Here is an 18,242-nt window from a genome sequence, read left to right as displayed (position 1 = left end):
CACTGGGGAGACTCTTCCCCCCGACTACTGGTCCCTATCACTGGGGAGACTCTTCCCCCCGACTACTGGTCCCTATCACTGGGGAGACTCTTCCCCCCGACTACTGGTCCCTATCACTGGGGAGACTCTTCCCCCTGACTACTGGTCCCTATCACTGGGGAGACTCTTCCCCCGACTACTGGTCCCTATCACTGGGGAGACTCTTCCCCGGACTACTGGTCCCTATCACTGGGGAGACTCTTCCCCCTGACTACTGGTCCCTATCACTGGGGAGACTCTTCCCCCTGACTACTGGTCCCTATCACTGGGGAGACTCTTCCCCCTGACTACTGGTCCCTATCACTGGGGAGACTCTTCCCCCTGACTACTGGTCCCTATCACTGGGGAGACTCTTCCCCCTGACTACTGGTCCCTATCACTGGGGAGACTCTTCCCCCTGACTGCTGGTCCCTATCACTGGGGAGACTCTTCCCCCTGACTGCTGGTCCCTATCACTGGGGAGACTCTTCCCCCGGACTACTGGTCCCTATCACTGGGGAGACTCTTCCCCCTGACTACTGGTCCCTATCACTGGGGAGACTCTTCCCCCTGACTACTGGTCCCTATCACTGGGGAGACTCTTCCCCCTGACTACTGGTCCCTATCACTGGGGAGACTCTTCCCCCTGACTGCTGGTCCCTATCACTGGGGAGACTCTTCCCCCTGACTGCTGGTCCCTATCACTGGGGAGACTCTTCCCCCGGACTACTGGTCCCTATCACTGGGGAGACTCTTCCCCCTGACTACTGGTCCCTATCACTGGGGAGACTCTTCCCCCTGACTACTGGTCCCTATCACTGGGGAGACTCTTCCCCCTGACTACTGGTCCCTATCACTGGGGAGACTCTGATCCCTATCATTTGGTTTTGGTGTAATACAATGCTCTGTGATAATAATGTGATAAATTGAAATAATTTTATTGAGATTACTTGTATAATAAACAGAAAACGCAGACATCGGGAATGACCCCCCCCCCTCCTCCCCCTCTCCGCAGTGTAGAAAGGTCGGCCACAACCTGACCACTATATGATATACGAGAGGACAATGCTGAGCCTTGAGGGGGGGCTGGCAGCGGACCACCCCACCAGAGATGTAACGGCAGAGCCCCCTCCATACATCCTCACTACATTACAACCTTACCGGCGCGTGGTGTAACTACGTCACATGTCGGTCACAGATGTATGGCGCAGGCACGCCGGCTGAGGCCACTCCATACACAACGGGTGCTCACTGCATTGTACGACTTTTAACCCAGTAAGTGCTACCATCAAATGCGATGGCGGCACTTAAAGGGAACCGGTCACCACATTTTTCACAATTACAGTTAGTGACAGGTTCCCCTAGAGCCCTAGTGACTGTCGCCCTTCTTTTAGCTAAAAATTGTTTCCTTCAGATCACCATAATTCAACTTTATAACTTTGCCCTCCATAAAGCCACATTGAAAGCGAGTCAGGGGAATGTATCAGTGTATTTTTTAAAGGGAACCTGTCACCAGGAGGCCTCATTTTCATGACAGGTTACAGAAGCCCATTACAGCTATGTATGTAGAAAGCTCAGCATGTGAACCCTCTCCATACCAAGAGCTGAGAAGTCTACAGCAGAGACAAATCACATGTTGTTTTTTGAATTGCATCCAAACCAAAGCCCAACCCCTGGGACTACACAGTGGATTCTGGCAGGGTGCAAGGTAAGGTATAACAACAGCAATGCAAATGCTTAGAGAAGGCAGAAAGGCAGATGTGCACTGCAGCTGTAACGGGGTCCTGTCTTTAGTGACGGGTTTCCTTTAACCGATGCATTTTTAGAAGAGATTTGGCTAATTACGTTGCTGTTAACATTGCATTAATAAAATGGATGTGTCTATTAATGCTCTGTTAATGCACGCGTTTTGTAAACACAAATGTTAACAGCAATTTAATCAGGCACGTCTCCTCTTCTCAGCTGTTGTAACGCATGTGTTTTGAGCATGTGTGAATGCGCCCTTAGGCTGCCTCCACACGTGGCATTTACATTGCAATTTGAAATGCAATACAACAGCCGAGAAGAGGAGATTTGACTAATTACGTTGTTGTTTACATTATTTACAAAATGCAATACATTAACATTGCGTTTTGTAAACGCAAATGTTAACAGGAATGTAATTAGTCAAATCTCCTCCTCTTTTTAGCAGTTGTATTATGTTTTAAACCCCACATGTAGACTTCGCCTGTACCTGGGGACCCTCAGGATGTCCTCGCAGTATATCTGTGCATTCAACATGCCATCATTAAGCTGCACGAGTGTTCTTTGTCCATAAAATACACCTGCCCGCCCATACCATAACCCCACCGCCACCATGGGCCCCTCGATTCACAGCATTGAATTGCAAACCACTCACCCACTGAATGCCATCCATCCATTTGTCCTGTGCAATGAAAGGAGAACCACCTCTCCATTGTGCCGGGCGCCATTGAATGTGTGAATTTGATCACTGAGGTTTGTCACAATGACAAATTTTACTTAAAATTGGAGACCCCAAGACAAGGAGCTCACAGATCAAGTTTTCAGATGCCGATTATGAAGCTAAAAGCTGGTGTGGATCATAGTGTGTGAGCACTTATCATTAAAGGGGCTTTCCCATGAAGCAAAGTTAGACCCTATCCACGGTATAGCACCCAACTTGCTAATCAGTGGGCGTCTCTCCTCTGGAGAGGAGTAGAAGTCCATAGAGGCTGCTGTGACTTCATGTGATCAGATACATGCATGGGGTACAGTTTGCTATTATTCAGAGGCTAAAGTACCTGAGATGATGTCGCATGACATGAACTGTGACCAGTAAGGAGGCATAAGGCATGGGCAGGAGTAGATGGGAGGGGCCGGCTGAGCAGGACACCCCCCCCCCCCCCCAATGCCAGGGAATATAAGATAAAAGGTGATTCCTGTGGATGTAAGCCAAACAATTTTTAGCTAAAAGAAGGGGGTCAGTCAGTTATTAGAGCTCTATAGGAACCTGTCATTGGCTGGATATGTGCAAATGTGCTGACAGGTTCCCTTTAAAAAATTTTTTTTACGGAGCCGGCACTGAAGCAAAACGAAGACAAACGCAACGGATGCGCATCGCCAATGTGAAAGGGTTAATCCATGAATTCAGCTCAGTGAACAAACAGTGCAACATAGTGACCACACAAAGATATATTCATCATACATAAAGCTACACAGTACAGGGAAAGTTCCTGAATTAAATGAGAGGACACTGTCTGATCACAGAAATAATGTGACCTCCATTGATGAACATTTGATGGATTTGTGTAAGGGGTCACCAGGTCACTAGAACAGTGTTTGACACAATTACCAAAGTATCAACCTAAACCCTTTAATTTGCATATAACATGATGATAATTAGAGAACAGCAACGACTGTAGAAAAGAGAAAGATTACAGTGACACTTTGTGAAGGTTACGTCAGTCCCTAATCAGTAGGGAGTGCATCGGCCTTTGCTGTGAATGACCTCTTGGACCAGGATCATGTGACTGGATGACGTGAGAGCACGTTGCCCCGCCTCCTGCCGGTCCTGATGCTAGCGAGCGGACTCTGAAGCGTATCCTGCCTGACCCCCGACTCTGCAGCAAACCTTCCCGGACTCTGGCTCAGGCTGTGCTGCAGCCCATGGTGCTGGCATCGGACCTCCGAAAGGCTGCAATGCTGATTCTGACCCGCCGCTGAGTTATTCTGTCGCTGCTCCGGTCACTTGCCACATCCGTCATCATCGACTTCACCGACCACAGGAAATCACTAGTCTCTCACACCCTGGATTTCAGTCCAAATGCTCTTAAAAGTTGTGACACTATGACGAGACAGATCCTCACCCTGTCCAGGGCTGAACTGCTGAGCAGGGATCTGAGGCTGTGTTCACATGCTCAGGTTTTTCAGATGCAGTTTTTGATGTCCACATTAGGAGTGGAGTTAATAAAGAGCAGGAATAGCGTCTCTCAGTTCTATGTTCTAACCCGTTATTATTAAAGCTGCATCCGAAAAGCTCAAGGTGTGAACACATCCTGAAAGCGTTCTCGAATTTTGATCAGTGGGGCACATTTACTAAGGGTCCGTCAGACGCATTTCCGTCGGGTTTCCCAAATATTTCTGATTTGCCCTGATTCAGGGGCGTGGCCATTGGACAATCAAGATTTCTAAAATCCGACGAAAGTGCGATCTGCGTGACCCTTAGTAAATAAGCCCCAATGACTCTGACATTTAGGAAATCGTGTCTAATTTTGACCTCCAGTGTATATTATTATTATAAACCTAGAGCGCTAATAAACAGCGGAAATAAATGACCAATAATGAGCAAATGCAAATAAGCCTCATCAGGAAAACAAAACCTAATGTTACTACACAGGTAAAAATCAATACAGTTTAACCAAGATACACACGAGGAACACTAGATGGAATAGCAGGAAGAGAAATACTTAATTTAAAGGGGTTCTCTGGAGGTGGAAAAATATGGCTGCAGTCTTCCAAAAACAGCGCCTCACCTGACCATGGGTAGTGTGTGGTATAGCAACTAAGCTCCATTCATTTCTATACAGCTGAGCTGCAGTACTGGCAGTAACCATGGTCAGGTGTGGCGCTGTTTTTGGAAGACTGCAGCCATGTTTTTCCACCTCCAGAGAACCCCTTTAAGGAAAGGGATAAAATTCATATTTTCATTCAATCCTCTGGGAACCATTGTATTCAACTGATAAGTCCATTTAGTCTCTTATTGGTCCAAATTCTTATGCAAATCACCCCCCTATGGAGTGGATCACAACTCAGTCGAATCCTCTTATCCTTCTTCATGATATGTGCTGAAGTGTTGTGGGGTCGTTTTCCGCCTGGCGACAACACCTTCTGTCCTTGATGCCTAGAACGTGTTCTCTTACTTGTGGACTGAGACCACACATGCTACACTGTACTCACATGAGCGACGGCCCCATTTAGGACCCTTAGAGCCAAGAATTTTGCCTGGGATTTGACCCTGATGGAAGTTCTCTCCGTGTTTCAGTGGGTTTCCTCCGGGTCCTCCGGTTTCCTCCCACACTCCAAAACATACTGATAGGTTGATTACGTTGTGAGCCCCATTGGGGACAGGGACCGATCTGGCAAATTGTGCAGCGCTGCGTAATCTGTGTGCGCTATATAAACAATTATTTTATTGTACCTTTTCACAACATTTATAGGTGTTTATAGGTGACCTTTGCTCTCACAGTATTTTACCATTTTAGAATTTGGCAGTTTTTATCTGCTTGGAAGTTACATAGCAACTTATACTCAAGTACAAGCCAACGCGAGTATAAGCCGAGGTACCTAATTTTACCAGCGGCAGAACCCCCCCTAAACATCCAGAACCAGAGCCCTTTATAAATAATAAACTTAGTACTTACCTCCGGCGCTCACCCCCCGGCGTCCTCTTCTCCTTGCGGCTCGTCTTCTCCTGCCAGTTCAGGCAAAGGCAAAACTACGTTCTCTGCGTCCGTGCGTGCGCACAATATGACGTAATCAAGTAGTTATGTGCCACGTCATAGGGTGTGCACAGACAGAGAGCATAGACGCCCGCACTGGCAGGAAGACGCTGATACAGGGAGAAGGGGACACTGGGGGTGAGTATAAAAGTTTTTTGTGCTGAAAAACTCAGCTTCTACTCGGGTATATACGGTAGGTTCCCAACGGAAGACGATAGGGCGGCCTCTGTCATTTGAGGCTCAGGCAGTTGCTTAATTTGCAGGGCCACAAAATCCACGGCTGTGGGCAGTAGCCCATAGAAAAACATGGGGACGCGTGGCAAAACTTTTAGCAGGAACCCGTTTAACGTTCATGTGCACGAGGCCTAATATGTTCCCATTTAATGTACATCATTCTATGTTGTCTCCATGACAGGGACCACTGAAGATGGAGAATAGCAGAAAGGAGACAACTGAAAGGATATTAGACCTCACCCTGGAGATCATCTGCTTGTTGAGTGGAAAGGTAATGTACATCGCTGCTCTCTGCCGTCATACCAAACCCAACTCCGAGTACCGGGTGGTGTAAGGAGCCATTCGGGAAGTAACGGCCTCAACCATAGATGCGGAGAAATTCGTATGGTGTTCTAAGTGATGAAACATTGCAGCCGGTTGTGTCAGCGCTAAAAGGAGCAGAGAGGCGAGCGGTAATCTTCTCATCCGTAAGGGTGCGGTCACACATTGCAGTTAAAACTGCATCGCAATTAGTTTTGAGGTGGTTTTAGGTGGAGTTTTGTCAGTTTCACAGGTGAAAGAGATAAACTGAATGGGTGAATTTGATTTTGAAAGAGAAAGCTGTTCCACAAATTTCATTCACCTGTCGATTTGATGTCCTTCACTCGTTAACATAAGTAATACCACCTAAATCCACCCCAAAACTAATTGGGATGCAGTTTTAACTGCAACGTGTGACCGCACCCTAAAGATTATTTTACAGGAATGGGAGCACCTGGACGTTGGCAGTCAGTGGATCTGATGAGTTTTGGGTTACATGTTGTGTGCGGTGTTTTCAAGTCGAAGGACCTGGGGTGTTTTAAAGAAAATCGGCCATCAAAATCCATTAAGATAATAATATAATAATAATCTGTATTTATATAGCGCCATCAAATTCCGTAGCGTTTTACATAAAGCAGGGACATTACTCACAGATCCAGGCACCGGGACTGTGGTAATCTGCTTATATTTGTTATCAATGTTCTCCTTCCTTCTAAAACCAACTTTTAGAATGATGCTACTGGGCCTCATGTGCTCTAGGGGTGTTAAAAGAACCCCTCTGTACTGTAGATTCACAGGCTGTTACAATGAGCAGAGGAGCTCTCCCCCTTCCCCTGCTCTCTCCCTCTGCCTGTGTAATCTAGCAGCCGCAGGAAAAGCAGGGGGAGACCTGCTCTGCTCCTTGTAACAGCCTGTGAAGCTACAGCACGGAGGGGCTCTGGAAACAAGTCCGGAGCCCTTTGGTCTAATTAGCATTTGGGCTTCTTAATATAAGGAGATTACCACGGTCACGGTGCCTGGATCTATGTGTATGTGCACCTTGTTTATCATGATGGATTTAGATGGTAGATGTTCTTTAAAGGGGTTTTCCAAGAGTCCAGATTAGAAAAATAACTTCATTGTCCCAGGCAATTTAACTGAATCTGCCATTATAATATCTATAGATCATGATAATCGAGAGGTTTATGTAAATGAGGCTCCACAGACATTGTTACTCTAATAAACATTTATAGGAATACATTGTTTCACGGATATCAGACGAGTCTGGGACAGTCAGCAGTGTCTGTGATGTTCATGAAAAACCCACCAAAGCCCAAAGCACATTGTGCAGGTTTCCTGTGCCCTGCTCTCTGATCCATGGCAGAAACACCAAGCAGAAGCTCCTGGAGGTCACCAACCAGATCATTGAGCTGCTGACGGAAGAGGTGAGCGCTGCTGCGAGCACTGATAGATAATATCACTATGGATCTGGGTGATGACTGTGTCATTGTGGGTGTCAGGTTCTTATCAGGTGTCAGGATGTCTCCATCTATTTCTCCATGGAGGAGTGGGACTACATAAAAGAGCACAAGGACCTCTACAAGGACCTCATGATGGAGGACCACCAGGACCTCGCATCACCAGGTGAGGGAAATAACACTTCATAAACACTTATCTCGCAGGATCCAACGCAGGATGATGCAAGCCCCGCCCACCTGTCCCTGCGGATACATCAGAAGATTTAGACCTCTTGATGTATCTGTCAGGCATAGAATTGCATAAAGACATGTGAACATACAACAATTGAATGTTCGAAGGCTTTGAGTGTAAGACGGAGGACAGGAACGCCCCACGCTGGGCCACTCCACCGACGGCTGCATGACGGCTCCATGCCCCCTGCGATTACTCTTGTGACTATACCACCTCCACGATGTAGGTGTAGTCACAAGAGTAATCGCAATTTCTTGCAGAAAGTGGTATGTAGACTTATTGGGGGGGGGGGGGGGGGAGATTCATTATGCTTTGACTCTTCCCATTCGTGTTTCTTTGCTTTTCTCTCAAAATCTGCTCCCCTTCCATCTGCTCTTCCACCCTCCATCATTATATAAGAACTTCTTGTTCCCATTTTCCACTACAGGACAATGGGCCAACATCATCAAGGAAGAACCTGTGTCATGTGATGAAGGGAATGTCGCAGACCCCGGCACCCTCGAACCCAATAGTCACACACAACAAGAGTCATATTCTCGTATACACAAGCAAACTATCTCGTACCAAGATGAATGTAGCCTGGACTCTGATGTGCCCCCTGATCATATAACATATAGCACTACACAAATCAAGAAAGAATCTTTTTCATGCGAGGAAGATAACATCATGGGGTCCAAAACTGATTCACTCCGTAATCCTTCTGCTCCTCTTCTTACTATGAACTCAGTCCCGTATGTAGAGGAAAATCTGGATTGTGCCGCCATGTATACACATATCTCTCAAATGCAATATATTCCACCTCTCATTATGGAAAATGGGATGCCCTTTGAAGTAGATCTCATGGGCTCAAACTTTTACCCCCTATCCAAACATTTCCAAAGTACATCTGCTAACACAAGTGACCGCGCACAGAATTACAACAGCCCTCCGTCCAAATCAAAACCTTTTACTTGTTCCGAATGTGGCAAGTCTTTCAAATGCAAAGCCAAGCTTACCATTCACGTAAGAATCCACACGGGGGAGAAGCCATATTCTTGCATTTTTTGTAGAAAAGGTTTCGCCAGTAGCTCAAATCTGATCAACCACCAGAGAATCCACACGGGAGAGAAACCATATTCCTGCCCCACCTGTGGGAAGAGATTCACCAACGCGTCGGATCTTGTTAAGCATCAGAGAATTCACACAGGAGAAAAACCTTTTTGTTGTTCCGAATGCGGTAAATACTTTCACTGTAGCTCAAACTTAGCCGCTCACCAGAGAATCCACACGGGAGAGAAGCCATATTCTTGTTTTGTGTGCGGGAAAAGATTCATCACTAGTTCCCATCTGGTCGTACATCAAAGAACTCACACAGGGGAGAAGCCATATTCTTGCCCAGCTTGTGGAAAACGTTTTACCAACGCCTCCGACCTCGCCAAACACCGCAGGCTTCACGTGGAAGAGAAACCATATTCCTGTATGGACTGCGAGAAGCGTTTTAAAAGTTCCTCTGACTTGGCTAAACACAAAATGGTTCACACAAAGGAGAGACCTCATGGTTGTACGCAGTGCGAAAAACGTTTTCAGAGACGGGCTCAGCTTTTGAGACATCAGACAAGTCACCACAAAGAGATGGTATTGTAGAGACCGTAGGGTACAGATAGATGATCCTAAGTCCTGAAGGTTTCCAACACTGTGTTCTGCAAACTTGGGTTGAAATAAAAAGACTCTTGTTCTTAGTTGAATCTTTTTATTTAATTACAGGGAACCTGTCAGCAGAAAATGACCTCTAAACCTCTACTAGTATGTTGTCAAGCAGCTTAACACCCTCCAGATCATGTTTCTTTTGTGGCGCAGTGTGGTGGCATCATCCAGAAAGTCAACTTGATGAGTGAGATGTAAATTTACATGTATGAAGTCAGGGGGGCGGAGAGTTCAGGACTGAAGTCTTATCTCTCTCTGCTTACACTGTGATTGATGGCCCTGGGCCCAAGGAAATGGTACCTGTCCTCATGAAGTCTGGTGCACAAACATCAGCACCAGTCTCAGCATACACACTGCAGACTTTGAAACCTACCATTTGGAAATGGTCGTTCTGACCGTCACATATGATGAGATGATGGAGGAACATATTTTGGTTAAGCGTATAATCCGGCTGTTTCGTTATAAAAATAGATCCTTATATTAGCTAATCACACACTCGGCGCTTCTGTGTGCATCACAGCGCTGGGGCATTAGCATTATAGGGCAGGCATGCAGCGTGCTAAACAACCCTCCCCCCACCCTCCCTTCCTCGCTCACGAGAGCTGATGACGGCACCGAGCCCTCTGGAGCATTGGGGCATGCGCATCGCTGGGTTGCAAAGCACACCCACCGGCTCACAGGGCGGCCGCGCGCACTATCGCCTAAGTCAGTGATTTTCAACCTGTGTGCCGCAGGGAGCCCCTGTGTAGTGCTGCCGCCGCGCCCCCGTGTTTTGGCCCCCATACTTACCAACAAGGCCCGCGTCGGCGATCCGCCCATCTTCCGTAGCTCCTGCACCGCGCGGCCCATGTCACGTGACTGACGCGACCTGACGTCAGGTCGCGTAAGTCACGTGACATGGGCCACGCGGTGCAAGAGCTACAGAAGGTGGGCGGATCGCCATTAGGAGAGAAGTTACGCGGAAGAAGACATCAAGGGTAAGTATATAAGGTTATTATTTGTATAGGGTAGGCAGCTAGGGTCTTTTTTTTTATTAGTAAAGGGAGGCTGGGGCTTTTTATTAGTTAAGGGGGGTCTCTAGGGCCTTTTAATTACTAAAGGGAGGCCGCTAGGGGCTCTTAATTAGTAAAGGGAGGCCGCTAGGGGCTCTTAATTAGTAAAGGGAGGCCGCTAGGGGCTCTTAATTAGTAAAGGGAGGCCGCTAGGGGCTCTTAATTAGTAAAGGGAGGCCGCTAGGGGCTCTTAATTAGTAAAGGGAGGCCGCTAGGGGCTCTTAATTAGTAAAGGGAGGCCGCTAGGGGCTCTTAATTAGTAAAGGGAGGCCGCTAGGGGCTCTTAATTAGTAAAGGGAGGCCGCTAGGGGCTCTTAATTAGTAAAGGGAGGCCGCTAGGGGCTCTTAATTAGTAAAGGGAGGCCGCTAGGGGCTTTTAATTAGTAAAGGGAGGCCGCTAGGGGCTTTTGATTAGTAAAGGGAGGCCGCTAGGGGCTTTTGATTAGTAAAGGGAGGCCGCTAGGGGCTTTTGATTAGTAAAGGGAGGCCGCTAGGGGCTCTTAATTAGTAAAGGGAGGCCGCTAGGTTCTTTTAATTAGTAAAGGGAGGCCGCTAGGGTCTTTTGATTAGTAAAGGGAGGCCTCTAGGGGCTCTTAATTAGTAAAGGGAGGCCGCTAGGGGCTCTTAATTAGTAAAGGGAGGCCGCTAGGTTCTTTTAATTAGTAAAGGGAGGCCGCTAGGGTCTTTTGATTAGTAAAGGGAGGCCTCTAGGGGCTCTTAATTAGTAAAGGGAGGCCGCTAGGGGCTCTTAATTAGTAAAGGGAGGCCGCTAGGTTCTTTTAATTAGTAAAGGGAGGCCGCTAGGGTCTTTTGATTAGTAAAGGGAGGCCTCTAGGGGCTCTTAATTAGTAAAGGGAGGCCGCTAGGGGCTCTTAATTAGTAAAGGGAGGCCGCTAGGGGCTTTTAATTAGTAAAGGGAGGCCGCTAGGGGCTTTTAATTAGTAAAGGGAGGCCGCTAGGGGCTCTTAATTAGTAAAGGGAGGCCGCTAGGGGCTTTTAATTAGTAAAGGGAGGCCGCTAGGGGCTTTTAATTAGTAAAGGGAGGCCGCTAGGGGCTCTTAATTAGTAAAGGGAGGCCGCTAGGGTCTTTTGATTAGTAAAGGGAGGCCTCTAGGGGCTCTTAATTAGTAAAGGGAGGCCGCTAGGGGCTCTTAATTAGTAAAGGGAGGCCGCTAGGGGCTCTTAATTAGTAAAGGGAGGCCGCTAGGGGCTCTTAATTAGTAAAGGGAGGCCGCTAGGGGCTTTTAATTAGTAAAGGGAGGCCGCTAGGGGCTTTTAATTAGTAAAGGGAGGCCGCTAGGGGCTCTTAATTAGTAAAGGGAGGCCGCTAGGGTCTTTTGATTAGTAAAGGGAGGCCTCTAGGGGCTCTTAATTAGTAAAGGGAGGCCGCTAGGGGCTCTTAATTAGTAAAGGGAGGCCGCTAGGGGCTTTTAATTAGTAAAGGGAGGCCGCTAGGGGCTCTTAATTAGTAAAGGGAGGCCGCTAGGGGCTTTTAATTAGTAAAGGGAGGCCGCTAGGGGCTTTTAATTAGTAAAGGGAGGCCGCTAGGGGCTCTTAATTAGTAAAGGGAGGCCGCTAGGGTCTTTTGATTAGTAAAGGGAGGCCTCTAGGGGCTCTTAATTAGTAAAGGGAGGCCGCTAGGGGCTCTTAATTAGTAAAGGGAGGCCGCTAGGGGCTCTTAATTAGTAAAGGGAGGCCGCTAGGGGCTCTTAATTAGTAAAGGGAGGCCGCTAGGGGCTCTTAATTAGTAAAGGGAGGCCGCTAGGGGCTTTTAATTAGTAAAGGGAGGCCGCTAGGGGCTTTTAATTAGTAAAGGGAGGCCGCTAGGGGCTCTTAATTAGTAAAGGGAGGCCGCTAGGGTCTTTTGATTAGTAAAGGGAGGCCTCTAGGGGCTCTTAATTAGTAAAGGGAGGCCGCTAGGGGCTCTTAATTAGTAAAGGGAGGCCGCTAGGTTCTTTTAATTAGTAAAGGGAGGCCGCTAGGGTCTTTTGATTAGTAAAGGGAGGCCTCTAGGGGCTCTTAATTAGTAAAGGGAGGCCGCTAGGGGCTCTTAATTAGTAAAGGGAGGCCGCTAGGTTCTTTTAATTAGTAAAGGGAGGCCGCTAGGGTCTTTTGATTAGTAAAGGGAGGCCTCTAGGGGCTCTTAATTAGTAAAGGGAGGCCGCTAGGGGCTCTTAATTAGTAAAGGGAGGCCGCTAGGGGCTTTTAATTAGTAAAGGGAGGCCGCTAGGGGCTTTTAATTAGTAAAGGGAGGCCGCTAGGGGCTTTTAATTAGTAAAGGGAGGCCGCTAGGGGCTCTTAATTAGTAAAGGGAGGCCGCTAGGGGCTCTTAATTAGTAAAGGGAGGCCGCTAGGGGCTCTTAATTAGTAAAGGGAGGCCGCTAGGGGCTCTTAATTAGTAAAGGGAGGCCGCTAGGGGCTCTTAATTAGTAAAGGGAGGCCGCTAGGGGCTCTTAATTAGTAAAGGGAGGCCGCTAGGGGCTCTTAATTAGTAAAGGGAGGCCGCTAGGGGCTCTTAATTAGTAAAGGGAGGCCGCTAGGGGCTCTTAATTAGTAAAGGGAGGCCGCTAGGGGCTCTTAATTAGTAAAGGGAGGCCGCTAGGGGCTCTTAATTAGTAAAGGGAGGCCGCTAGGGGCTCTTAATTAGTAAAGGGAGGCCGCTAGGGGCTTTTAATTAGTAAAGGGAGGCCGCTAGGGGCTTTTGATTAGTAAAGGGAGGCCGCTAGGGGCTTTTGATTAGTAAAGGGAGGCCGCTAGGGGCTTTTGATTAGTAAAGGGAGGCCGCTAGGGGCTCTTAATTAGTAAAGGGAGGCCGCTAGGTTCTTTTAATTAGTAAAGGGAGGCCGCTAGGGTCTTTTGATTAGTAAAGGGAGGCCTCTAGGGGCTCTTAATTAGTAAAGGGAGGCCGCTAGGTTCTTTTAATTAGTAAAGGGAGGCCGCTAGGGTCTTTTGATTAGTAAAGGGAGGCCGCTAGGGGCTCTTAATTAGTAAAGGGAGGCCGCTAGAGGCTTTTGATTAGTAAAGGGAGGCCGCTAGGGGCTTTTGATTAGTAAAGGGAGGCCTCTAGGGGCTCTTAATTAGTAAAGGGAGGCCGCTAGGGGCTCTTAATTAGTAAAGGGGGCCGCTAGGGGCTTTTGATTAGTAAAGGGAGGCCGCTAGGGGCTTTTGATTAGTAAAGGGAGGCAGCTAGGTTCTTTTAATTAGTAAAGGGAGGCAGCTAGGGGCTTTTAATTAGTAAAGGGAGGCCGCTAGGGGCTTTTATTAGTAAAGGGAGGCCGCTAGAGGTTTTTATTAGTAAAGGGAGGCCTTTTATGACTGTTTTAGTGTCATTTTGTGCTATTTTGGTTGGTGGTGTGCCTCAGGATTTTCGAAGTATAAAAAGTGCGCCGCGGCTCAAAAAAGGTTGAAAATCACTGGCCTAAGTCTTGCGCTGTTGCGAGAGTTCGGGCGATAGTGCGCGCAGCCAGCTTGCGAGACTCCTCCTCGCCGAGGTCTCGCGATAGTTATGTGCAGGTATGTGTGGGTCAGAACGACCATTTCCAAATGTTAGGTTTCCTTTAAATAGTAATAGGAAGTAACCCAATGCACACATAAATATCAATCAATATAATGACAAAGATATTAATGACCTGTCACCCAGATTTTCATGAAAATCATCAAAACCTACTTTTGGAGGATTGTTGGTGGGTAATTACTTAATACTGAAAGAGGACCTGTCACCCAAATTTTCAGCACTAGGAGCTGCTTACTAAGGTACTATTGGGTTTATGGCTGGCTGATTTGGCTTCATATTTTCAGGTGCCCAAGGTGCTGGCTCAAATATAATATAAAGTGAATGGTGGAGAGTCAAAAATAGCATTTTTTTCTCCAATCTTCAATTTTAGTGCCAAATATATTTTGCCCAACTCATGTAACTGGAGACAATGCATGAGATATGAGAAATGTCGATATTTTTGCTAATTTATAAAACAAGAAAAGCTGAAATATCACATGGTCATAAGTATTCATCCCCTTTACCCAGTGATGTGTAGAAGCAGCTTTGGAGCTGGTGCAGCCAGGAGTCTTCTTGGGAAGATGCTACACGTTTCTCACCCCTGGATTTGGGGATCCTCTGACTCTTCCTTGCAGATCCTCTCCAGGTCCCTCTGGTTGGATGGTGAACATTGGTGGAGGCCATTTTCCAGTCTCTCCAGAGATGCTCCATTGGGTTTAGGTCCGGGCTCTGGTTGGGTCGGTCAGGAATGGTCACAGAGATATCCCGAAGGCTCTGCTGTGGTATTAGCTTGTGCTTAGGGTCATTGTCTTGTTGGAAGGTTCGGCCCAGTCCGAGGTCCAGATCATCTGGAAGAGGTTGTCATCCAGGATATCTCTGTACTTGGCCGCATTCAACTTTCCTTTAATTTCCACTAGTTCTCCTGTCCCTGCCCCCATATCATGATGCTGCCCCCCATGTGTCACTGCTGGGATTGTATTTGGCAGGTGATGAGCGACGCCTGGTTTTCCCACACATGCCGCTTAGAATTAACACCAAAAAGTTCAATCTTGGTCTCATTATACCAGTGAAACTTTTTTTCATAGTCTGGGAGTCCTTAAATTTTTTTTTTCACCCTATATGTGACTTTCATGTATCTTGCACTGAGGAGAAGCTTCCATCCGCACACTTTGCCATAAAGCCCCGACTGGTGGAGGCTGCAGTGATAGTTTACTTTGTGGATCTTTCTTCCATCTCCCTACTGCATCTTAGCCACAGTGATCTTGAGGTTCTTCTTTACCTCTTCTCCCATGATTGCTTATTTTGGCTGGACGGCCAAGTTGAGTAAGAATTGTGGTCATCCCAAACTTCTTCCATTTAAGGATTATGGAGGCCACTGTGCTCTTAGGAACCTTGAGTGGTGCAGAAGTTCTTTTGTAACTCTGGCCAGGTCTCTGCTTTGCCACAATTCTGTCTCTGAGCTCCTTGGGCAGTTCCTTAGACCTCATGATTCCTTCTTATATGAGCTGTGAAGTCTTATATAGACAAGTGTGAAGGGGCTGCTAGACCCCATAGCAGACTTCTGAATGGAGTACCCCTTCCCCTGAGGGAATTCATTAAAATGCAAGCTTTTTCAAGTGTAAGCTTTTTAAAGCTGAAAAACCCATAATAATATTAATATGCATGCGCTATAGAGGCATGTGCCAGGACGCCATGTGTGAATGCACCCTTAAAAAATATATATAAATTTGTACACACACATGTTTATACAATCCCACATATTTATACACTCATATATACACAAATGTATGTACTAATATATACAACATACACACACTTTTATATACTCTTACACATGTACATACAGAATACAGGTATAAACTCATACAAACGCATCACATCACAAAATGTGACTAAGTAGTGATGTGTGTCACGGGTGCTCCTACGACTCACATCTGGGGTTGCAGGCGCACCAGTGCCCCTTTCCATGGCGGCCGCTCCCCCCAGCCTCACTCACCTCTCCACGCTCCTGCTCCCGTTCCGGCTTCCTAGTGCCGCCTGTCTTGACCTCCTGCCTGTCCACGACCACGAACTTGCCTTCTGACTCTGTACCTCACCTTGGCTGCCACCGAGGACAAGTCACGCCTGTAGAACGACCTGGTGGTACCACGCCGCAGCAAGTCAACCCTCTCTGCGGCAGGCTCTGGTGAAAACTGGGGGCCACTTAGATTCCGGTCACAGTGTCAGCTTGTGTCATCGTCCGCGGTGGTCAAGACGGTTCACTACCCCATAAGCCTGACAATGTGCTCCTCTCTTTAGTGACAACAAAGTAAAATGGTGCTGCTGGAGAGTGTCAATACACCTAAAATTTTACTTTTCACTGAAAATATGCTGTGATTGGTCAGTCAGATTTGACTGACCAATCACAGCGATCACCTTGGTGGGGTTGTTATATTTTGTACAACAATGTACAATTTTTAAATGACCAGTGTTACAATGTGCATAAGAATATATCAGGTTTCCCGACTTTTTCCGTTTTGAAATTCCGCTGGGATTTTGGTGCACGCGATCGGATTTCGGCGCCAGCTTTCACGCGACAGAAATCGGGGGGCCTGGCCATCGGAAAACCCGACGGATTCGGAAAAAATCACTCACATGCACCAGGAATAGGATGGTGAACTCCGGCAAACCCCGGCGCAGCAGCGACACCTGGTGGACATCGGGCGCACGACCTTAGTGAATTGCCGGAAGACCCGAATCCTCGTCGGAGAACGCACCGCTGGATCGCGGCTGGACCGGGTAAATAAATGTGCCCCAATGTTACCAAGAAATCTAGAGCTGCGACAAGTACAGGCCAGGAGAACACGATCAAGTTGAAAAAAGTTACGACGGATAAAGCAGGACAAGACTATAGATATCTCTGTCTGTAGTGCAAATATTGTAGATAATATCAAAAAAGCAGATTCTTCTTTCTCCATTGCCCAACAACATCAAGAAATGGCACAGTATAGAGATATCACTTTATATTACAGGCAGTCCCCGGGTTACATACAAGATAGGTTCTGCAGGTTTGTTCTTAAGTTGAATTTGTATGTAAGTCTGAACTGTATACTTTACTATTGTAACCCCAGTCATAATTACAGTAAATTACCAACATCCAGAGGTCCGTTTGTAACTAGGGGTCGTCTGTAAGTCGGGTGTTCTTAAGTAGAGGACGGCCTGTATATATAATCAAAACCTTACAATTAAAGAAAGTGCAAAACATGCATAGAGTGTATAAGATATATGATAGATGACCAGTCCAAGCACATCCTACAATATGTATGGTATAAGTATGGATGATATGAACACCAGTATAAAATGATGTAAACTACCCCCCCCCCCCCCAAATTATATTTTCATATTGTCCTTAAACATAGTGTGGTAAACATATATAAACAATCTCTAAAATGTGACCATTCTTATCAGTGGCTGTTTGTGTAATGTATTGGTGTATAATGTGACCAAAATTATGATAAGGTCAAAGCTCACATACATCACATAAAACATTCATCACATTCATTCACGTTTGGGACTGTAGCATTTAAATGAGGAAAAAAAAAATCAATGCTATAAACTGTAAATAGATTACTTGGGCACCAAATTGTACATTTAGGGAGCATTTCCAGTTAAAAGGGGTTGGCCACTATTTTACATAAGTTGCCATGTGCCTTAAAGGGGTTATCCGGGTCTTAAAAATTACTAAGGGCCGGGCTGGGGAGGCCTATATAAACATAGTAAACATGTACTTACCTCGTCCGGTGCCGCTAATGTCCCGGTGCGCCAGTTTGTATAACGGGGCGCGCAGGAAGCTCCCATCCGACACCATCTCCCGGCGCTTAAAACGCTGAGAGGTAGGGACGGATGGGAGGAGCCGGCCACAGCGCGGATGGGAAGTTCCGTGTGCGCGGCTTCTGTGCCCCTGTAAACAAACGGGCACGGATCGAAGGGACCGCGGTGCGGGAGGAGGTAAGTACATGTTTATTATGTTTAACTAGCGCACTCCAACCCTGCCCTAAGTAATTTTTAAAACTCGGATAACCCCTTTAATAATAATCCCTGAATTTTTATCAAGTGATTCAGCAATCCTGATACTTACTTTAGTGCTGTCTGCAAACTTGGAGTTTTCTTTACATTTCTGAACCCTGATGAATGGGAGGAGGTGCAGCAGGAGATTATGACTCATCCTATTCTCTCTCCCTCTTCTCTTTGTGTGTTTGTTAGTGTGGGGGTCTAATAGAGTAAGATGCACATTAG

General features: G+C 46.8%; 1 protein-coding gene across 3 annotated transcripts in view; it reads left to right on the top strand.

Moving 5' to 3' along the window:
• The window catches only part of LOC140106063 (uncharacterized), a 44,230-nt gene extending 34,773 nt beyond the window's left edge, over positions 1-9,457 (top strand). For 2 of the 3 annotated variants that reach the window (XM_072130256.1, XM_072130258.1), the window contains exons 2-5: positions 5,932-6,021; positions 7,283-7,474; positions 7,550-7,673; positions 8,167-9,457. In XM_072130256.1, the coding sequence (XP_071986357.1) occupies positions 5,932-6,021; positions 7,283-7,474; positions 7,550-7,673; positions 8,167-9,362 (1,602 nt within the window). In that variant the 3' untranslated portion in view covers positions 9,363-9,457. Of the gene's footprint in view, positions 1-1,555; positions 1,727-5,931; positions 6,022-7,282; positions 7,475-7,549; positions 7,674-8,166 lie in introns of all 3 variants that reach the window. The other variant, XM_072130257.1, reaches the window with a different exon arrangement.
• Positions 9,458-18,242: the final 8,785 nt, after the last annotated feature.

The sequence above is a fragment of the Engystomops pustulosus genome, chromosome 11, assembly GCF_040894005.1.
Source record: "Engystomops pustulosus chromosome 11, aEngPut4.maternal, whole genome shotgun sequence".
Lineage (NCBI taxonomy): Eukaryota > Metazoa > Chordata > Amphibia > Anura > Leptodactylidae > Engystomops > Engystomops pustulosus.
Note: the sequence above shows the minus strand (reverse complement) of the source record. Positions and strands in the feature narration are given on the sequence as shown.